The following is a 22,131-nucleotide window of genomic DNA, read 5'->3' as shown; positions in this document are numbered from 1 at the left end:
AGGAAATTGCAAAATTCCTTTTATGACCCCAAACTTCTTCCAGAAAAAATAGTTCATCTTTTTAAATACTATTATTCTACCAGTATTATATGTTTGCAAGAGATAGAACAAAACAATCTCTGAAAGACTGAAAATAAATATTATTATATAGAAGGCAATAAGCAAGGCACAAGTTGCAACATAATCAATCAAGGATTAAAAAAAGAACTGAAATGAAGGATGTAATCAGGGAAATGTACAAAAGAAAAGGATGGTTTAGTCACATGGGTAGAACGAGGGCTGACCAATAGCTAGTCCAAGTGCCATGCTGATGACCTAATGATGTTAAGAGGAAGTGAAGGGATAAGTAAGGTAAGTGACATGTACTTCAATCATAGCAACTAGTCTTTAGGTTACTTTTGGCAACTTTTTTCAAAGTCCATTTATCATAAGAAAACAAAATGGAATTGTTAGTGGAAGGAAAGATACTTAGGGAAGAGAAAAATCTTCATTTTATATTATTATTCCAAAAGTCTCTCTGCTTCTTGAGATAGGAAAGTTTTGTCTCCACTGATACTTTATTTATTTTCATCAAGAACATTTTGAAGACACTGTCCTTAACACTGAGGTTACAAAGTAGTATAAAACATGAACTTTACATTACTTCGAGGACTTTACAAAATAATTGAGGAGATGAAAAAAAAAAAAAACATCACAGTTGAGAAAAAATTTGGAACTTATATAAGAAGTTGAACAGTAAACATCAAAACAAGGAGATTTTTAAAATGTTCTCTGGTAAACCTTCTTTTACTTTGTCACCATGACTCACCTATGACTAGTTTCTTGTGTAGTTTTATATCTATTGTTAGTTGTAACCTGAAACTAACCCTGCCCAAATCTTACTGAAATATGTCAACAATTCTAGAAGCATTAATTTTCTTTTAAAATGTAGACTCAGAATTCATAGCATGTTCAAGTGGAAAGAATACAAAGAAGAAGATGATATGATTACTAGTCCTAGATTTGCCACTATTTGTTGTATAACTTTAAGCTAATCACTTCTCCTTTTTGATCCTTGGTTCCCTCATTTCCAGCATTTCTTCATTCTTTATTTCCAATAAGAACTTGGACTGGATTATTTCTAAGGTATTTGTCCAGTTAAATCAAAACATTCAAGGGTCTATTATGCATAATGTGCAGGACCAGGCCCTGGAGAAACAAAAGAAAAATGAAACTCTTCTTCTCTGAAGGAACCTACATTCTTTAGGGAAAATACATGTACACAGGTAAATAAACACAAAGTATATACAAAGTAATTTCAAGAGAGGTAAGAACTAATAACTGAGTGTATCAGTGAATGAATTGTGCCATCTGAGATGTACTTGTAATTCTATTGGACAGTTAGATGGCACAGCATCAGGTCTGAAGTTAGGAAAATAAATTCTTGAGTTCAAATTTGGCCTCAAATATTTACTAGCTGTGTTATCCTGGCTATGTCACTTAACCGTGTTTGCATCAATTCCTTCATCTGTAAAATGATCTGGAGAAGGAAATGGCAAACCATTCCAGTATCTCTGCCAAGAAAACCCCAAATGGAATCATGAAAAGTTCAACACAACTGAATAACAACAAGTAATTCTATTAAGAGAGAAATGAAGATGGAATATTTTCCATCTTGGAAAACATGGACGATTATTGTGAAAAAGTACAGAGGGAAGAAGAATGTCACGTATGGGAAAGAGTTTGCTAGTCACTTTCACTGGAACAGTGAGTACATGAAGAGGAGTCATAAAATAACATTGGAAAGGTTAATTAGAATCAGGAAATAAAGGATTACAAGTTTATATTTTATGATGGAAGAAATAGGACCCCAAAGAAGACTCACTTCAACACTCCTATGCTATACAAACACTTTGAACTTCTCCCTGTCCCCTGAATCCTCTCAGTTTTTTCATCATAGAAAATGACTTTTTCCCTTAGCCTTCTAAATTTGGAAAACCCTCCTGCCCCTGTGATGTGGTTTAGGAAAACAATTGCTGGTTCCAAATTGGGGTTAAACACAAAATGAGAAGATTGATATTGGTACCAAATGTTAGAGTTTGGTCATGTGAAAAATTCACAATGGCCATTCTCTTTGGCAAAAGGTAGGTTATTTAGGAGAAGAGGTTATAAACAAAATGAAGAGATACAATAGATACCAGGAGTAGTAAATATGTAATAGAGATGGGATAGCATATAGTTAGCAAGGAAAGGGGTTTTAACAATTAATTAATTAGCCTAAAAGAACTATGGATCTTGTATAGAAATGTCTTTGAAACAAGCTATTTTAGTTTCATAAAAATTAAGACAAAAGCAAAGAGATAAGTGGTTTCTGAGCCATCTGTCAGATAGGAAGTTACAAAGACAACTCAACACTGAAATTCAGTCAGTTACTTTAACATGGAATCCTGTCATGTCCCAGTGATCACTTGTTCTTTGAAATCCCTAATATTTTGAACTTAAATTGGGAAATCATTTAATTATCATGTGAAATTTTAAAATGTACCTTGTAGGTAACTCAAATTGTAAAACTGTTTTTGTTTGTTTGTTTGTTTTTGTTTTTGTTTTTGTTTTTTTTGATGTTCTATAACAATGATGAGGAATATTTTTGGCTCATTTCAACAGGGATAAAGTCACTTAAGAACTAACCCTTTAAATTTTTGTCGTTATGTTATATACAAAGCTAATGACTATTATATGAAATAACCTTAGTGTTACAAAAGAGCTCAGCTCAAACTAGAAGTAATCCTTCTGATTTCCATTACAGAGGAGTGTTATAAAACATAATAGCTCAGATTACATGTTAAATTACAAACTAGTCTAGCACTATATAATAAGGAATTTGTATACATTAAGAAATGAAATCGACAGGATTAAATAAACTACCCAAAATAATTATTCTGCATTAGGGATAGGCTCCTTTCTACCACTATACTGTAGTTTTACAATTTATGCACTCCAGTTGACTCTCATAATTGTTCTGCATACTACTCCATTAAGCTCCAATGAGCTAATATTTTTGGAAGGGAAGAAGGAAGAGGAGGAGAATGGGGGCGGTGATAGAGGAAAGCAAATACACTTTAATAGGGGCAAACTTTATTGTATCTTTCCAGGTGAAGATGGGGTTTTTCCCTGTAGATTGTTAGTGTTGATAACAATACTAATACTCTCCTGGGTAATTTAGATGAAACACTTTTCCTGTTGCTGGTCTTCCTGTCATATTCAGGAATTCCAGTTCTTTCTGGGTATCCTTCCTGTGCACTAGAATGTCATATTTCCTCAAAGGAGTTCTATCTCTAAATTTTGGAGAAATGTCCCCATTGTCCTAAATTGCTAATGCGAATAAGTTGAAGGCACTAACTACAGTTACTGTAATAGAAAGTAACAATTCTTAAGATATCTCTTCTTAAATTAATCATTATGCAAATAGTAAAATAGGAAAAGTTATCCAAAGTTATCCAAAAGTTATCCAAAGCTCTATGCCCCATTTTTCTAGTTCCCATGAAGCCAATAATTCACCTGCATTTTCTGTGCAAAATGGTCTGCAAATTTTTAATTCTAATGATACTGAAAAACCCATAATGACCTTTGAATGGGACATGCTATGAGACTCTTAATTATAGTGTTCAATGTCCATCTTTTGCCTCCTCCTCCCATCTCCCCTATCCTCCAACTTTTGGCTATGAGCAGAACAAAATATGGTGGAAGAGAAATTATTTTATTGGCCATTTGAGAACAAACATTGTAGCTAAAGTATGCCAGTCTCACAGTAAAATACAGGCCAAGACTCATTTCAGAAGTGTTTTCTCCTTGGCAGGAATGTTCTTCCACTTCCTCCCACCACTGCATTTTCTTTTTTTTAACAGAGACCATAAGTTCATACCTAGTACACATTCCAAACAGGACTTAGAATTCTGAAAAGGCATTTTTGGAGCTGGACACTGATTTAAAAGGCATCTGTAATGAGAATGTAAAAAGTAAATGCTTCCTTTAACCTACTCATTGAATAACTTGTTCTAGTCTGCCAAGAATTCCAATTTTCTAGTGAAGTGAGCTTTTAGTTACTTAACCAGAAAGTGGCTGAGTTGAAAAGTCTTCGTTTTTGTTGGATAGTCCTAGAGCTCACATCAAATGCCAACTTCTCCATCAAACTTTCCCTAGATCTTCCAAATGGGAAGCACATCTTCCTTTCAAAGTTCACATAGTTTGTTCACCCTTCTCTTAAGGCCCTTGCCAATAGAAAGTAAGATCTGATGGCAGAAATTATTTCAGACTGTCATTGTATCTCCATTGTAGTATAGTGCCCTTCATATTGCTAACATTTTATAAATGATTGTTTCTTTGAAGAGCAATTGTGTGCATCTGGTTCCCTAAGAGACAGTAAGCCCTTTGGGGGAAAAAGATTTTGTCAATGTGTTATTATTATCTTAAGTATTTGTATCATAATGTCTTATATATCTTAAATTTGAAAAGCAACATAGCCTAGGGTTTAGAAAGCTGGCCAGAAAACTTGAGTTTATTACTGACACATACTGGATATTTACTTCACTGCTCAGCATTTGAGGCAACAACTGAAAACTACAACTAGCAAAGAAGTTGTTAATCTGCATCAGTGGAGATAGTTTCCTCATCTGGGAGTTCCCTGTATCAATGAAATTGCAGGTTCAATCTTTGTTCCTATCTCTATTTTGAGCTTTATCAATATATATCCATTAAATGAATGACTGCAAAATGTGAAATATGTACTTCAATCAACTAACAAGCTTTTATGTACTTAACTATGTGCCAGGCACTCTTGATAGGTAGGTAATAGGGAATCAAAGGCAAAATGAAATTATTTTTGCCTTTAAGGAGTTTATAATATAGACAATAGTCACAGTATGTACATGGATAGATAAAAATATAATCTTGGGAAGAAGCACTAGTTTCTGAGTGATCAGAAAATGTTTCACTTAGAAAGTGTTTCTTAAGATGAAACTAGGAATGAAAAGAAGTGAAGGTGAATAAAAACGAATGACAGGCTTTGAGGTCAATCAGTACCAAGGCACAAGGATAGAATATAGGATAGAAAATGGGATACTCACATATATTGTATTTAATTTACACTTTAACATATTTATTTTTTTTTATTTTTATTTTTCTTCTGAGGCTGGGGTTAAGTGACTTGCCAGGGTCACACAGCTAGGAAATGTTAAGTGTCTGAGACCACATTTGAACTCAGGTCCTCCAGAATTCAAGGCTGGTGCTCTATCCACTGTGCCATCTAGCTGCCCCACTTTAACATATTTAACATGTCAACCTGCCATCTGGGGGAGGGGGAAGAAGGAGGGGAAAAATTGGAACAAAAGGTTTGGCAATTGTTAATGCTGTAAAATTACCCATGCATATATCTTGTAAATAAAAACTATAATTAAAAAAAAAGACAAGTACCAAAAGACCATTAAAAAGAAAGAAAGGAAGAAAGAAAGAAAGAAAAGAAGAAAGAAAGAAAGAAAGAAAGAAAGAAAGAAAGAAAAGAAAGAAAGAAAGAAAGAAAGAAAGAAAGAAGAAAGAAAAGAAAGAAAGAAGAAGGAAGGAAGGAAAGGAAGGAAGGAAGGAAGGAAGGAAGGAAGGAAGGAAGGAAGGAAGGAAGGAAGGAAGGAAGGAAGGAAGGAAGAAAGAAAGAAAGAAAGAAAGAAAGAAAGAAAGAAAGAAAGAAAGAAAGAAAGAAAGAAAGAAAGAAAGAAAGAAAGAAAGAAAGAAAGAAAGAAGAAAGAAAGAAAGAAAGAAAGAAAGAAAGAAAGAAAGAAAGAGGAAGGAAGAAGGAAGAAGGAAGGAAGGAAGGAAGGAAGGAAGGAAGGAAGGAAAGGAAGGAAGGAAGGAAGGAAGGAAGGAAGGAAGGAAGGAAGGAAGGAAGGGAAGGAAGGAAGGAAGGAAGGAAGGAAGGAAGGAAGGAAGGAAGGAAGAAAAAAGGAAGGAAGAAAAAAGGAAGGAAGAAAAAAGAAAATGGAATACTCAATGAGGAACAGAACAAAGGTCAGTTTGATTATGTTACACATGATATATTATACATATGATTACACATGATGATACATTACTACACAGAGCATCTTAATGTATAATGAAGCTGAAAAAAATAGGTTGAGGTTAGATAAGGAAGAATTTTAAATGTCAAAAGATGTAGTTTATATTTGGTCCTATTGGTAGTAAAAAGCCAGTGGAATTTGCTGAGTAAGCAAGATACCCACAAGTTCATGAAAAGGACTTTGACACCTTTAGGAAGAACTGACTGTAGAGGAGAAAGTCTTAAGGCAAGGAGACCAATTAGGAGGCTATTACAATGGTCTAAGCCAGAAATTATGAGGGTCTAAACGAATATGATCATCTTTGAGTGAAAAAAAGGCAACAGTGAAAGAGGTAGAAATGACAAAATTATGGAGTGAGGGAGAGAGGAGAATACTACACCAAGATCATGAAATTGGGTAACTGAAAATATACTGGCTCCCTCTAGAGAAATAGGGATATTTGGGAAAAGTGGATTTGAGAAGAGAAAGGGAGACAGAGAATAAATTTCATTTAGGGCATTTTGAGTTTTTAATGTATATGAAATATCCATTTTTAAATGTCTAGTAGAAGATTGCTGAAACAAAAGCAGAGGCAAAGATAGAGAGGGAGGCTGAGACAGAGAGAGTCCTTGCATAGAGGTGATAAACCAATAAAAATGCTGAAGTCACCAAGAAAGTATAGACAGATAGGAGAAAGCCCATAACAACTCTTTGGGGGAACACAGAGTTAGGAAGTAGGAGAGAATAAAATGCAAGATAAGCCAGCAAGATTGAGACATAACAGAATAATAGGAAGACCAAGAAACTTTTCTTTTTGTTATACTATAATAAATAATCAAGGAGACTATCAATGCATCTCTCACTCATGTTTGATTGCTCTAGTCTTCACTAATTTTAAGGTCTCCCCTTAAAAAAATCTTTATGGCATTCCAAATTTGTAAAACTTAGAAATGAACTTAAATTCTTCTCATTAAGATAGTGACAGAAAAAAATCATGGAGAAGTAAAGCTCTCCTGCAAACAATCCTAATGAATACCTAAAAAGGACCCCAGAAAAAACATAAAAATAAATATAAAAAGATACAGATATCAGCTCTGCCATCAGGTCAATAACTACATAAAAAATATATATGCTTTGAAAAAAAAAAGGCAGAGAATTGATCAATGATGGACAGAAGCAGCTACACCCAGAGAAGGAACTCTGGGAAATGAGTGTAAACTGTTTTGCATTTATTTTTACTTTCTGAATCCAATTCTTCATGTGCAACAAGAGAACTGTTCAGTTCTGCACATATATATTGTATCTAAGATATACTATAACATATTTAACATGTATAAGACTGCTTGCCATCTAGAGGAGGAGGCAGAAGGAAGGAAGGGAAAAGTCAGAACAGAAGTGAGTGCAAGGGATAATGTTGTAAAAAACTACCCAGGCATATGTTCTGTCAATAAAAAGTTATAATTTAAAAAATAATAAAATAAAATTTTAAAAAAAGAAAAAGGAAAAAAAGGTAGAGCAAAATAGGATACATCACTGGAGAAGTAAATGTGAGTAGATGTAAACCCAGAAGCCACAAAGACAGAAAAAATTCTATCAGGGAAACCAATGAGAATTACTTTAAACTAAGTTTAATGGTGGGAGCCTTACTGGCTTACCTGATGGGGCTCCCCTTATCACCTCTGCTGGCTTCTAGCCCAGCTCTTAACAAGTATACCAGTCATTGCCAGGTGCCTGAGGCCAGATCTCAGTCTTAGTCTGACTAACACAAATTGAGAACCAGTTCCCACAAAGACCTACCATGGAGAAAGGGCCCTGCTGTGTACTTCTCAGAACACTGGAAACCAAAGATAGGGACAAAGGCAACCTAATGTCCAGACACCAAGACACAGAGGGCTGGGAAAGAGACTTAAGAACAACTGAGACCCATTTGGGCCTCTTAGGACTATAGCAAATAATTGAACCAAATCACAATTAAAAGTCCTTAGAAGGAAAGAGGGGAAAAAAAATAGCTAAGGCTAGAACCTACAAGAGACTGAGACAGACACAGAGAACTAAAGCAGAGTTCAGAGCCCAATACCATTTAGATCAGCAGCAGCAATATGATCAGATTACATAGCAAACAGGAATAGGCAAAGCCTATCCAGACTATCAGAGGGTCAGAGGGCACTGGTTGAGTACAAAATCAAAATACAAGAACTGAGGTTGAAAATATTAATAAACAGAAGAAGAAAACACTAAATACAATTAAGAAATAGTATGGATTAAGAGGCACCCAAGAAAAAAAACTAAAAAATAAGACAGTAATCTCCTTAATAGCTATAAAGTATAGGGTACAGGAGGAAGGATTAAGGGCTGAGACATAATAATAGCAAATAAGCAAATAAGAGGAATTTAAAGAAGGAAAGTAGGGTGCATTACAAAAAAAAAAAAAAAAGGAAGAAGAAATAATGAAGGTTTTGGAGAAAAAAATTGAAAGGTAAAATAAATGGGATTTATAAGATTAAAACTTTCCCCAAATATTGCAATCCCCCTAAAATAAAATAGGACTTTATCACTCCATAAAACAACAAGGAATATTAGAACAAAGTAAAATATGTTGGGGGCAGGGGAGAAGGAGGGAGAAGGAATCTCCCTGGAAAATAAATCAAGGAGAGGATTTAATCATTAGATTACCTGAAAACCATAATCATACCCCAAAAAATGGTCACAATATTTCAGAAAAATCAAAATAAATATTTCTCAAGAAAGTGAAAATAAGCTACTAATTATCTCTTGAAAAGGACCTCAAAGTAGAAACACCCAGAAATATCATGACCAAAATCTAGTTCTTCTAAGTTAAAAAAAAAAACAAAACAAACAACAAAAACAAAAACAGAAATGCAAATGCCAACCCCCCCCCCCCAAAAAAAAAAAACAGTAGTAAAAAAAAGTAGCTCAAGTACCAAGGAGCAATTGTCAAGATTACATAAAACTTGGCAACAGCTAATACAAAAGAATACAAAATTTCAAATGGCACATAATAAATAGTTTACAATCAACAAGTTTGTGAAGCAACTAGATAGCACAGTGATTATCCTCAAGTCAGGAAAACCTGAGTACAAATGGAACTTCAGATACTAGTTGTATGACTATGGTATCATTTAATCTTATTGCCTCGGTTTCTTTCTCTGTAAAATGGGGCTAATAATACTATCTATCTTCCTAGCTTATTGTATGGCTCAAATGAGATAACATTTGTAAAACATTTAGCACAGTACCAAGCATATATTTAGGTGCTATATAAAGTATTTTGTGAATAATAATAATAATGTTGTTGTCATTATTAACTGAGACCAAATTAAACTGAAAAAATAAGTGTCATCTTCTAGATGGGAAAACTGAACTTCAATAAACTAGAAGACTTTTGAGCATTCATAATAAAAAGACTGATACTGAGTAAAAATTTTGAAATATAAACATAGAAGTCAAGACAAACCTAAAAAAATAACTTTGGAATAATGTAAAAGTTTTATTTCCTAATATAGGGAAAAGGGATAACACAAATAAATTAAATAAAATAAGCTTAGGATCTGAACTTGATTTAATTCTGTTTTGCTGATATTTGAGAAAGAACAGAAAAGGAAGGGGAAAAGGAATACAAATAGAGAAAAAATAAGGAAAAATAAAGAATAATTTAACATTTTATACAAATGCACTATTATACAAACATCCCAAGAAAGTGAGGGAGGAAGGTAGCATCTCACTTCATTCATCATTATCTGAATCATAAAAAGGAAGATCAAACTCATATATATAAAGTTTGATATAGACTATATGTTGATGTTTTGGGTTTTTTTTTTTTAATCTACTTGAGAAACTAATAGAAAATGATAGTTTTAAATGTTAGTTTAAGAGATGCTGAAAGGGACACAAAAAAGAAAAGAATTAAGAGATCTTTCTGGGTTTTGGGGGGTTTGTGTGTGTGTGTGTGTGTGTGTGTGTGTGTGTGTGTGTGTGTGTGTGTGTTGTGTGTGTGTGTTTGCTTAGATAATTGGGGTTAAGTGACTTACCCAGGGTCACCATAGCTAGGAAGTATTAAGTCACTGAGATTTGAACTAAGGTCTTTCTGACTCCAGAACCCATGCTCTATCTACTGTGCCATCTAATTGCCCCAAGAGATCTTTTCTGGGTAAGCTGTTTTCAATTTTTTTTTATGAAGAAGATTTTTAGAAAACAGCTTTTATTTAATATCTTGAGAGGCAATGAATGGACTAATACTAAGTTTCCAAACAAGTAAAAGGGCATCAATTGCTGGCATTTTAAAGATTTGAAATTAATTTAGTGATGACATTGGTCATAACAAAAAAAATTTTTTTTTCTCTGAGGCTGGGGTTAAGTGACTTGTCCAGGGTCACACAACTAGGAAGTGTTAAGTGTCTGAGACCAGATTTGAACTCGGATCCTCCTGAATTCAGGGCTGCCACACCTAGCTGCCACACTTCAACATATTTAACATGTCAACCTGCTGTCTGGGTGGGTGGGGGGGGTAACGAGGGGAAAAATTGGAACAAAAGGTTTGGCAATTGTCAATTGGTTGCTGCCCCAACCAAAATATTTTTTAAAAATATTTTTTGTTAAGTCAAAATACTTATTGTGTGAGGCTCTATTTAAACTTAAAGAGACTATGAAAAGGACAACTAAAAAGAAGTTATCATCATGGCTGGGACCTGATACTATGATAAATAATCTAGGATATATCTGGGTACCTTTTACATTTTACTGTGATTTACTGATATGATTATCTAGTATACTTGTTCCTGAATGTCCAATTTTTACAGGAATCAAATGAATAAAATATATAGGAAGAATATATGAAAAATTAAATTATATATATATATATGTAGAATGTAATTAGACAGTTTTCCAATGAGTTTCTTTTATGTCAGACTATTTATTTTTATTTAACTTTTGTCTGAATACTTAGGCATTAACATCAGTTGTATTACATCCATCATTACAAATTACCAAGGGAAATTATACTTCTGGAGTATTGGTTCCTAGTGATGCTGATACAGCCATACATAGAATTCCTAGTTAAAGGAATGCCATATGACTGAAGAGAAAAGGATATTCTGAGTGTTTTTGCAAGATGTTATTTGGGTTTCAGGGAGATAGAAAATCCTCACTAAGCAATATTGGAAGATAGAAAAAACCCTTGTTTATTTACCATAAGTTACCTGAGAACACCAACTCTTCTAAAATTTTTGATAATAAAAGAATTTCATTAAGTAGTTGGAATTCAATTACCAGACTTCTCACAGATGATGACAGTATAAATTGTTAAATCTCTAGTGACTGCATATAGTTAAATCTCTGCTGTTTTCCCTAAAGCCAAAATGGAATGAAAGATAGTTTTTTGAAGGTACATAAGATTTTTTTTTTCTCAGCCTTTGACACAGTGGTAAGAGATCAGGGAGACACTGACATCAATTTTGCAGGCCACCTGTCCTCTCCAGATATAGGTTCCCATTTTTATCCTCTAAGGGAGAAAGAAACCGTTTTCTCCACTCCATTTTTCTATCTGTGTTCATGCTAGAAGAAGGCATTCCTTTCAAAAGGATTAGAATCAAGTGAGAAAGTTTGGTAAATATCCAAGGAATGATAAATGGGTACCAAATTACATCATAACCAATGAGGGATACTAGATATCTAGAGACTACCAGGGCTGATTGGGAAGGAAAAGTCACACGGATTATAAAAACAACTACTGCTGCTAAGCCTCCTCACTTCAGGAATTCATATCATAATGTTATATATTGTTTCATCTAGGAATCACAAAACTAAGTTAAGATTTTCCTCAAGGAAGAACTCATGTCCCTCTTTGGAAAAAACATAGATTACCTGAAACATTACCAAAACACTGCAGAATTAACAAGTAATTGAGAAAAGTCTTAAAGGTACAGTTTAGGGAATTATAGAGTCTGAAAACTACAAAAACATAAATTCATATGACAAGAATTCATGCAGATATTAGAGATTAGAAAACAATTTGGTGGTGATTGGACACTATGGCAAGATTATACTGAATTTATTCATTATTCAACAGAAAAAAAAACACTTCACATTTGTAACTTGGATAAGCAGTCAACTATAGAGATTGACAGAAAAAGAAATAATAAAATCTGAGGAAGCAGAGACTTCATGTAGGAGCTAGTATGGTATTTCCTTAAGAGCTGAAGGCATATCTCACTGGTCTTAATTATGAACAAAGGCTACCAAATTTTGATCATTTGCCAGAAACAATACACCAAACTGAGTGTCATATAAGTTGCAAGGTATCATTTAACTTAGAAAAACTCAACTCAGACTATATCCAGGTCATCTTCCCATGAGAGAACCACAGGAACTAAGCAAGAGACAACCTCTGGTTTCTCAGACTCACAAAAAGGAATCTATAGAAAACCTGATAAGAGAATTTCAGACAAGACCATTCCACATAGTCTAGGCAGGGGTCAAAGGACTAGCAAACATGAGCCTCTGGTATAAGATCACTACCAATATAATTCAAGTAAAGTAGTAGGAGTATTTTCTGTTATAATCAGAAGGACAGAACTTTTTTGGGGACTGGAAAAAAATAATTCAAATTGCTATAAGAAATTGAATTCCTGAGAACAAGCTTCTAGAAATGGAGATAAGAACAAAAATCAAGGATATCCTAGATCCCTAAGTTAAATTTTTAAAATAGCCTCATTATAAATTAAAACAACAATTTAATACAAAAACACTACTATCAAGATATAATCATAAAAGCACTACTAAATAATCAGAAATATTTCAAGTGAGCTTGAGAGCAGGTTCAGAACCTACTGCCCAAGAAGCCGTATTGAGAAATATATTATGTGGGCAATAGTACTAAGCCCATGTTTGTTTTCAAGAATTAGAAACCTTGGTATTCTTAGAATACTGGAGGGAGAAGGGAACTGATAATCAGATAGAAATGCTTAAATATGTAATACCTTCACTGAAATTAGAGTGACATAAAACAAAAGCCTACCTTTAAAAGAAATGTAACAATCTGCTTGACACAAAAGAACTATTAAAAGGTACTCAAGAAGAAACTGTTACATTGAAGAAGCAACTCAAGAATGTTGAAGAACAGCTTGTTTCTAAGTCAGCTAAGAAAATTGATGAGAAATATGTTGCTAGAAGTAAAGCAGGCATTACATGAAGAAACTGCCTAGAATGAGAATTTTAGCATAGAGGGAAGACTAAAAGCAGAAAGAACTCCATTTTCTTTCACCTAACACTGCAGATGTGAAGTTCTAGGGAATAGACCCCATAAAAACATAGCTATTCATCAATTAAGAACTAGGGACCACAAAGTACTAATAATCAACTATCCATAAACTAAAAAGATTATTGTAGAAGCATAGAAAGCAGCTGAGTAGCATGGCCAATAGAGCTCTGGGGCCTGGAGTCAGAAAGTCTCTTCTTCCTGAGTTCAAATCTGGTTGATGACCTTGGGCAAGTCCCTGTTTGCCTCAGTTTTCTCATCTGCAAAATGAGTTGAGAAGGAAATAGCAAACCACTCCAGTATCTTTGCCAAGAAAACCCCAAAAAGGGTCATGAAGAGTTGAAATGACTAAACATTAACAGAAATATCAAAACTGTGAGTCTAGTGACCAGAAAAATCAGAGATGACTATTCCTATAAGCAAACAGTTCATTGATAGAGTAGATGCAAAAGGTGTTTTATTTACTACTACTTTTTGTTCAATTTTTCACTGTAACATTCATTGTCACTTTTGAACTATTTGATTTTTACCAAAAAAAATTGTAAGATTATATGTGAGTATCTATGTGTATATAAATTCACACACACACACACACACACACACACATACATACATATATATATATATATATACACTAGTATTTAATATTTATCATTTGATGCTGATATAAATTTCTATTTTCAAACATACATGTGCCATGTTACTATACATGATCAATCTTTTTGGTTGATTTATATGCTAGATGATTCTATGTGTTAGAAGAAACACTTTTAACTTGTACTAAATCTCTCTTAAATTAGCTAATTATGTAAAATATGTGAAATTTTAATGTCTTTATGCTGTTTTTGCACACATGAAGATATCTTGGTTTCTCCCAATGATGTGTAGAAATTGCTGATATTTACTAAAGAGTATTTGCAATGGGTACATCTTTATAGAAATACCTAAATAAAAAGAAAAATAATAAAAATGCATATTCCTAAGGTATACATGGTGACTTTATAGAAATTGACCATGTATTAGAATACAAAAAAGTTCATAAGTAAAGAAAAGCAAAAACATTAAACCTGTGTTTTCTGATCATAATGCAATGAAAAGTATAATTATACATGGCCTTTGAGTAAGGATTCAAACTTGAATGAAAATTGAATCACTTAATCTAAAAAAAAAAATCATAAAAACAGATAATGTAATCAACGAAAATGTTAACAACTAGACATCATACCCTCTGGGATGTAACAAAACAGTCTTTAAGAAAATTTATATATCTCTAATTACATTCATCAACAAAAGAAAGAACAAAATTATGAATGATATATATATATAACTTTCTTTTTAACAATTAAAAAAAAAGCAACTGGAAAAGCAACAAATTAACCTCAAGTATGGACAAAATAGAAATTCTTAGAATCAAGACAAATAAAATTGAAAATAAAAACTTATGGAATGGTTTAAAAAACTAAGAGCTGAATCTTTCTTTAAAATCTAATGAAATAAACTAACTACTCAAACAAATATTAAAAGATATTAAATGTTAATATTAAATACTTAAATTTAAATATTAAATATACAAATATTAAAGAAATAAACCAAATCATAGTGGAAATAAGGGATTTTTTTTTTTTTTCTGAGGCAATTGGGGTTAAGTGATTTGCTCAGGGTCACACAGCTAAGTATTAAGTCTCTAAGATTAAATTGAACTCAGGTCCTCCTGACTTCAGGGCTGGTGCTCTATATACTCTATATACTTTAGCTGCCCCTAAAGGAAAATTTTAAAAGCTTTTTGTCCAGTAATATGCCAAAAAAAAAAAAAATATATATATATATATATATATAAAATTTACATGAAAACAGATGAATATTTACAAAAATATAAAATACTCCATCAGAAAAACAAATGGAACATTTAAAAACATAACCAAATCATTAGAAAAAGAAAGGGGAGATTTAAATAACCCAGTGTCAGGAAAAGAAATTGAAATCCCAAAGAGCAAAAATCCAATACCAGATGGATTTACATCAATTCTATAGAACACAATTGCTTGCAAATTTAAATAATTTTCAAAAACAGGGAAAGACAGCATCCTACTAAATTTCTGTCAGAAAAATAAATGATTCTGATATTTAAATAAGGAACAAATGATTCAGAGAAAGAAAATTATAAAGCTATATCTCTAAAGACTATCAGTGCAAAAACATTAAATAAAATATCTGTAGTGTCAACATCATATTAAAAAACAACAATTGACAACCAGATAGGATTCCTGCAAGGAATTCAGAGTTGGTTCAATATTAGAAGAACCATAAATATTAAAAATTTAATTAAAAACAATAAAAAAATTATATGAATAATAAATGCAGAAAATCATATTTTGACATGTTTTTTATGAAAAAATGAAAGAAAACAGGAATAAATGGATTTTTCCTTAATGTGACAAACAATACCTAACCAAAGAACAAGGATAATTGAGAAATATTAGACAGCTTTCCAGTAAGATCAAAAAGTAAAACAAGATAATTTATTGTATTAATTATTATTATTAATAGTTTTAGAATGGTAAGTATAACCGTAATACAAGAAAAAAATTAGAATACAAAAAAGTTCCTAACAAGTAAAGAAAAGCAAAAATATTAAACCTGTGTTTTCTGATCATAATGCAAAAGTATAATTGATACATGGCCTTTGAGTAAGGATTCAAACTTAAATAAAAATTGAATCACTTAATCCAAAAAAAATTAAACCATAGGCAGAGAAGAAACAAATTATCACATTTCAATACAAATAATAATTATAGAAAAGCAACAAGACAAAAAAATCCATACAATAACCACCATAATAATAATAATAATAATATTTATACTGTGTTTTAAAGTTTGCAAAGTGCTTTACAAAACATTCTCATTTTATCTTCACAAACCCCCTGGGAAGTGGGTGCTATTATTATTCCTATTTTTATATATGAAAAACTCGAGGCATACAGAGATTAAATGACTAACCCAGAGTTACATAACTAGTAAGGGTCTAAGGTTAGATTTAAACTAGTCTTTTTGCCTCTGGGTGCACTTACCCACTGTGTCATATACTGCCAAAAAAAAAAAAAAAAAAAAAAACTTGTTGGAAAGATTGAAAAAGAAATCCCCTTCAAAATCACTACATAATATTTCTGAGAATTTATCCCATGGAGAACTGAAAAGGACTTTGGAGACTATCAAATCTAATCTCCACATTTTACAGAAGAGAAAACTGATTCAGAGAAAAGTTAAGTGGCTTGGCTAAGAATCACACCATTAGAAAGTATCTGACTTAGAATTTGAACCTTGGTCCTCTTAATTCAATGTCCAGTGACATATTCACTGGCCCATGCTCCTTATCCAAGAGATAGACAGAAATAATAAATACAACTAAAAAATACTCTTTAAAGGAATAAAGTAAAAGAAATAATTAGAAAGGAATTAGTTGCTCATGAATGTGTTAATATAATATATATATATATATACATATATATATATAACAAAACTCTGGAAGATTGCCTCAAATAATTAATTTATTAATGATGTGTTATTCAATACAAAGGAATACTTTGTAGAATTATCCAAAATATGACAAAATCCATCTGGAGGAACAAAAGACCAAGTACCTGAAGGAAAATAATGAATAAAATTTGAGAAGAAAGAGAGTCTAATTGTACCAAATCTTACACTATACATATCAGTAACTCTCAAGATTTGGAAACAGGTTAAAAAATAGAATAGTTGATAAATTGAACAAATTAGATCTAAAATGCAGAAGCAATTTAACATAGTTATCACAGTATTCAGTAAGCCCAAAGACACAAACTACTGAGGTAGAAGCTCATTATTTGACAAAAACTAATGGGAAAATTGGAAAGCAGTGTGGGAGAGATTAAGTATAGATCAACATCTTATACCATATATTATAATAAGCTCCAAATGGTCATATGACCTTTTATATCTAGGTCATATTATAAACAAATTAGAGGAAAGAAACTTCAAAGCTATGGATAGGAGGGGAAATTCTTATCCAAGAAGCAAGAGAGAGAAGATTAAAATTTTCAATTTTGTGGAATCACAATTGTTTAACATATACACTATGCAATAACATATGCAATTAGAATTAGGAGGGAATCAATGAACTAGAAGAAAACTTTGCAGCAAATTTCTCTAATAAATGTTCAATATCCAGAAAATTATAAATAAATGAAAATATATGAAAATGAACCTTCTCTGAAGAAATAAATGATCAAAGAATGAACAGGCAGTTCTCAATATAAGAAAGGCAAGACATCAATAACCAAATTTTTAAAATGAAAATTAAAATGATTCTGACTTTCCAATTCACCAGCATCAAATTGGTAAAAGTGACATGCACATATATATATTGTCACATATTTATAACAGGCACATATATTGTCAGTAGAGCTATGAAGCTATGAACCATTCTTTAAAGAAAGTATTATTAACTTTTTTTGTGTGCCATAGGCCACTTTGGCAGTCTGGTGAAACCTAATACTACTATGATTTGTTATTTTCATTCATAATGAAAGAAGTGCCATATTTTAGTTAGAAGTTGTAGAAATAAAGGTGGAATTTTTTCTTCCATCCAAATTCATGGAACCTCCAAAATTTATTCATGAATTTCTCAGGGATCTATGGAAACTAAGTTAAGAACTTCTCTAAAGCAATTTGGACTTAGAACTCCATTAGTCACTAAACAATGCATACTCTTTGATCAGTAATACTACTACTAGGTATGTACTCCAAAAAAATGAAAAAAAGAAATGACTCATAATCTATAAAATTATTTACAGCAGCATGTTTTTGTTGTTGCAAAGCACTGTAAACAAAGTGAGTGTCAATAACCTGGGGAACAGTTAAACAAAGTTTAGTAAATATATCATTGCACCTTAAGAAATTATAAAAATCTGAGATTTCAGAAAAACCTTGGAAGACTTTATGAACTGATGCAGAGTGAAATGAGTGTACCTGGGAGGGCAATTTATATGACACTCTACAACATTATAAAGGAAAAGAACTTGGAAAGACTTAAGAATTGGTAGTTGATATAATAAACCTGCACAACAGCAAAGACTAATGATGAGGCATGACCCTCAGTTCTAGTCTGAAAGATCATGTAACAGATGCAGAATGAAACATTTATTTTCAGGCATCACTATTACAAAACCACCAACAACAAAAGTGATTTGGGGTAAGTATTTCTTATAAAAGCAAGAAGGGAGGGGCATCAGTTAGAAATATAAGGAAGGTACCAAAGAAAGTTGAAGGAAGTTTGGATGGGGATACAAACAAGCAGAGCAATGTTTGGTAGTACCACATTGTTGAGTTTAAGATAATATTTTAAAAGAAATAATTTACAAGTAATGGTTTCACTTCCAATTTCACATATAATTCCCTTTTTTTTTTTTTTTTTTTTTTTGCTTTCTTTGTATTTGGAAATGTTAGTATTTATTGATGATTTTCTAGTTCATAATCAAACTTTTTTTTATATAAGAAAGGTGATCTTAGAGGTCATTTGGTCCAAAATTCCCTTCTCCATCATGACAATGGGATGAGTATTTTAGATATGGAGCCAGATGACACTGCTCAATTAAGCAGCCATCTTTCCTAGACTTGAACATTCACAGAGATCAAAATCTCACTACCTAACTTAAACCTATTCCATTTTTAGATAACTCAAATTCTTAAGAAGTGTCCTGCTGGTTTGAACAAAATCTAATTCCCTATATTTTTTAATGCCCTGGTCCTTGTTCACTGGATCATAGAGTTGGAACTAGAAAAGATCTCAGAAGTCATTTAATCCAATTCTTTCTTTAATAAAAACAAAACAAAACAAAACAAAACAAAACAAAACAAAAAAATAGACTCAGGTTAACTAATTTACCTAAATTCACACAGGTGGCAGAACTAGAGTTCAAACTCAGGTCCTTTGAGTTCAGTGTACTTTCCACTGTACAAAAATAAATTTAATCCTATAACTACTTAAGTTCTAGATGGAACATTTTTTCATGATTTTTTTTCTCTCTCCTAGTCCTTATAAAGAATTTTCAGTCTTACAACTCTTACTTCTAAATGCATGCCTTTAGATACTTAAAAGTTAAAAATGTGATTGTTCTATAACAATTTTGTAACCTTTCGCTATATTAAGCCTAAGGAAAGAGATCACCAAATTCTTGATTTTTCTTTGTTATCATCAAATAATACTTATTCTGTACCCATAAGTCACTGACAGTAAGGGTGCCAGGATGCTTAACTTATCGCTTCCTTATTCCTTACCTTGTTGTAAGGCATGTGCTCTCTGTGTGGTTCAGTAATATTTGTTTGAAAAAAAGACTCAAAACCTTAGGGCAACTTATAAGTATCTCCTTGGTCTTCTGATGCTGTGCCAGATATTTGTTCTAATACCCCCCAGATGCCATTTAAAGGCTCAAAAATACAAGTGCAACAGCTGTATGAAATAAAAAACCCTAAGTATTAAATGCACAAACTCTGAACTTCTGCATCTAATAACATATCTAAAGGCTAAATATGTCTATTCCATTTTCATGTGCTTAAAAGATCTCATTTTGGTTATTAATGAAATAGTATAGCTCCCCACTCTTGCAACATCCTCAAAGTACTGCTTTTCCCCCTCAACTTTCTACTCTGAGATAAAAACTTACCTCAAATGGTCAGACTTCTCAGGCTTTATCTTTTCAGGGCTTAACTTCTAAAGGCTCTACTCAACCAATAAAGTCCCCTGCTAAAGTGCAAAATCTGAAAAAATCAGAAATTCTTGCATACTTTTGTAACATGATGTTATCCAAAAATCCTACTTTCAAAAATCAAAAGTTGCCTTAACATTCAGCAGGAAATCAATGGCAAATTAGCTAAGCATTGATGCCAGAAAAATTCTTTCCCAAGGAAACATAGGTATATACTCAGTTCCTAGTAATTTAACTCCTTATTCCTTTCATTTGAGAAACAGACTCTAAAAGTTTACAATCCTCTAGTACTTGAATCAATTCACAATGTGAATGCATTCTACAGAATTTTCCAAAGAGAAAAGCACTGCATATTTAGACACTTCCAACCTGCTTTATCTGTCCTGACTATGCAAAAGGCAAAAAGAGCTCAGTAATCCTAGCAGAAGAATGCAAATAACATCAACGCACAGCTGAACTGCAAGCCCTGCCTTACAGGAACTCTCTGTGTCTGCAAAAAAAAAAAAAAAAAAAAAAAAAAAAAAAAAAAGACACATACTAAACAGGAAATACAACAGAGCTTCGGAAAGCCTCAAACTTTAAAATGCAATTGCTTGGCAAAAAATGCATCCATGCATTTGCAAATGCATGCAGGACTTTTTGCATTTTTGCAAGCAATGCAAATAGGCTCTTACCTTTTGGCTGAGACATTTTCCCCTTTCCTTTGATGGGGGAGGGGAGCACAAAAGACTTTGCCTTGCCTCTCTTCTGTAGCTAGTTTTGCAATAAAGATTCAAGCTGCAGTCGCGCAGTCTTCATGCAAGTGAAGTTTTTCTTGATCGATGCAGCAGATGATCTTTCAGGAAATCAAAGTGGAAATGCACACCTTGCAAAACAGATTGGAAAGTGATTTTTTCCAATTGCAATGGTAGGGAAGGCTGTGCTGCAGCTACATGATGGGCCAGGGCTGGCAGCTAAAAGCTCCAAACTTGGAACTGAGTGTCTTAGTGCGCAGACGTCCTTCCTGCAAAGAACGCAGGGGTAGGTGGGTAATGTAGTTCCAAGAGGAAGTTAATGGAGCGCGCTTTTAAGGAACCTGGGTATCTGAAATCACCAGGTTCTTTGTGTAGTTACAAAAACCTCACATAGGCAATCAAGCCAATCTGTAGCAGATGGACAGAGTGAGCCATAACTAAAGAAACATAAAAGCTTGCAACAACGACACCCGAAGGGCAAGCAGGAGGTAGTGACACTTTGCTCTTTGTAGAAAGTCAGTTTGAGTATTCAAGTGCCAGTAAGAGTCCTGGAGCAAGCATCTGTTGAGCAATTACTATCTTTATTTTTCACCTTGCATATAAGTTCTTTCTTTTTCAGATGGAAAAATTGTTTTATATCTGAGGAAAAACGAAATTAAGGTTGATGTTGCGAAATGGAAGCAAGGAGGTGGTTACCAAGCCACTTTAATATAAAGTCGGTCCATCTCACCAAGTAGGCTATTATCAAGGAACTGAAGTTTGAACACCTGAGAGTCATGTAGCAACTTTACTGTAAGATTAGACGGAAAGTTTGTAGAAGTTACAACTATATGTCAAAATTTGAGCGTTTCTGCTGAGCAGCAGACCTTGTAGTAGAAACAGTCCCAGATTCAAGTGGGAGACAATGGGGTCAGTAAACAAAATTTTGGACCTTAAGCCAAAGGTTATGAGTTCAAATCCCACACCTACTTCTTAAATAGTATTTTTAAATTTTAGGCAAGTCATTTGACCTCAGTTTCCTAATCTGCAAAAAAGGTGGTGAGACTAGAATTAGCTCATTCATTCTTAACCTTTTTGGTGTAATGGGCCTTGAAGCTACAGTTATTTTCTTTAAATAATAAAAGAGATGCTAAATTTCAATTAGATAAAGTGGAAATAATGATGTTATTTCTCTCCTAATCCCCATTCAAGGTCACAGAACCTCTATGAGATCTGTGAATCCCAAGTTAAGAACTCTGCTAGTTGATTTTTGACACTCCTCTGTGGATGTTGTATAAACCTGATATTATAGACTTGATATTAAAGTTAGAGATGCACCTTCT

General features: G+C 32.9%; 1 protein-coding gene across 2 annotated transcripts in view; it reads right to left on the bottom strand.

The window, feature by feature from the left end:
• The window catches only part of MAP2K6 (mitogen-activated protein kinase kinase 6), a 150,952-nt gene extending 129,929 nt beyond the window's left edge, over window positions 1-21,023 (bottom strand). For both annotated transcript variants that reach the window (XM_074260626.1, XM_074260625.1), the window contains exon 1: window positions 20,750-21,023. In XM_074260626.1, coding sequence (XP_074116727.1) covers window positions 20,750-20,765 — 16 coding nt within the window. In that variant the 5' untranslated portion in view covers window positions 20,766-21,023. The remainder of the gene's footprint in view (window positions 1-20,749) is intronic.
• Window positions 21,024-22,131: the final 1,108 nt, after the last annotated feature.

This window comes from Sminthopsis crassicaudata, chromosome 4, assembly GCF_048593235.1.
Source record: "Sminthopsis crassicaudata isolate SCR6 chromosome 4, ASM4859323v1, whole genome shotgun sequence".
NCBI lineage: Eukaryota > Metazoa > Chordata > Mammalia > Dasyuromorphia > Dasyuridae > Sminthopsis > Sminthopsis crassicaudata.
Note: the sequence above shows the minus strand (reverse complement) of the source record. Positions and strands in the feature narration are given on the sequence as shown.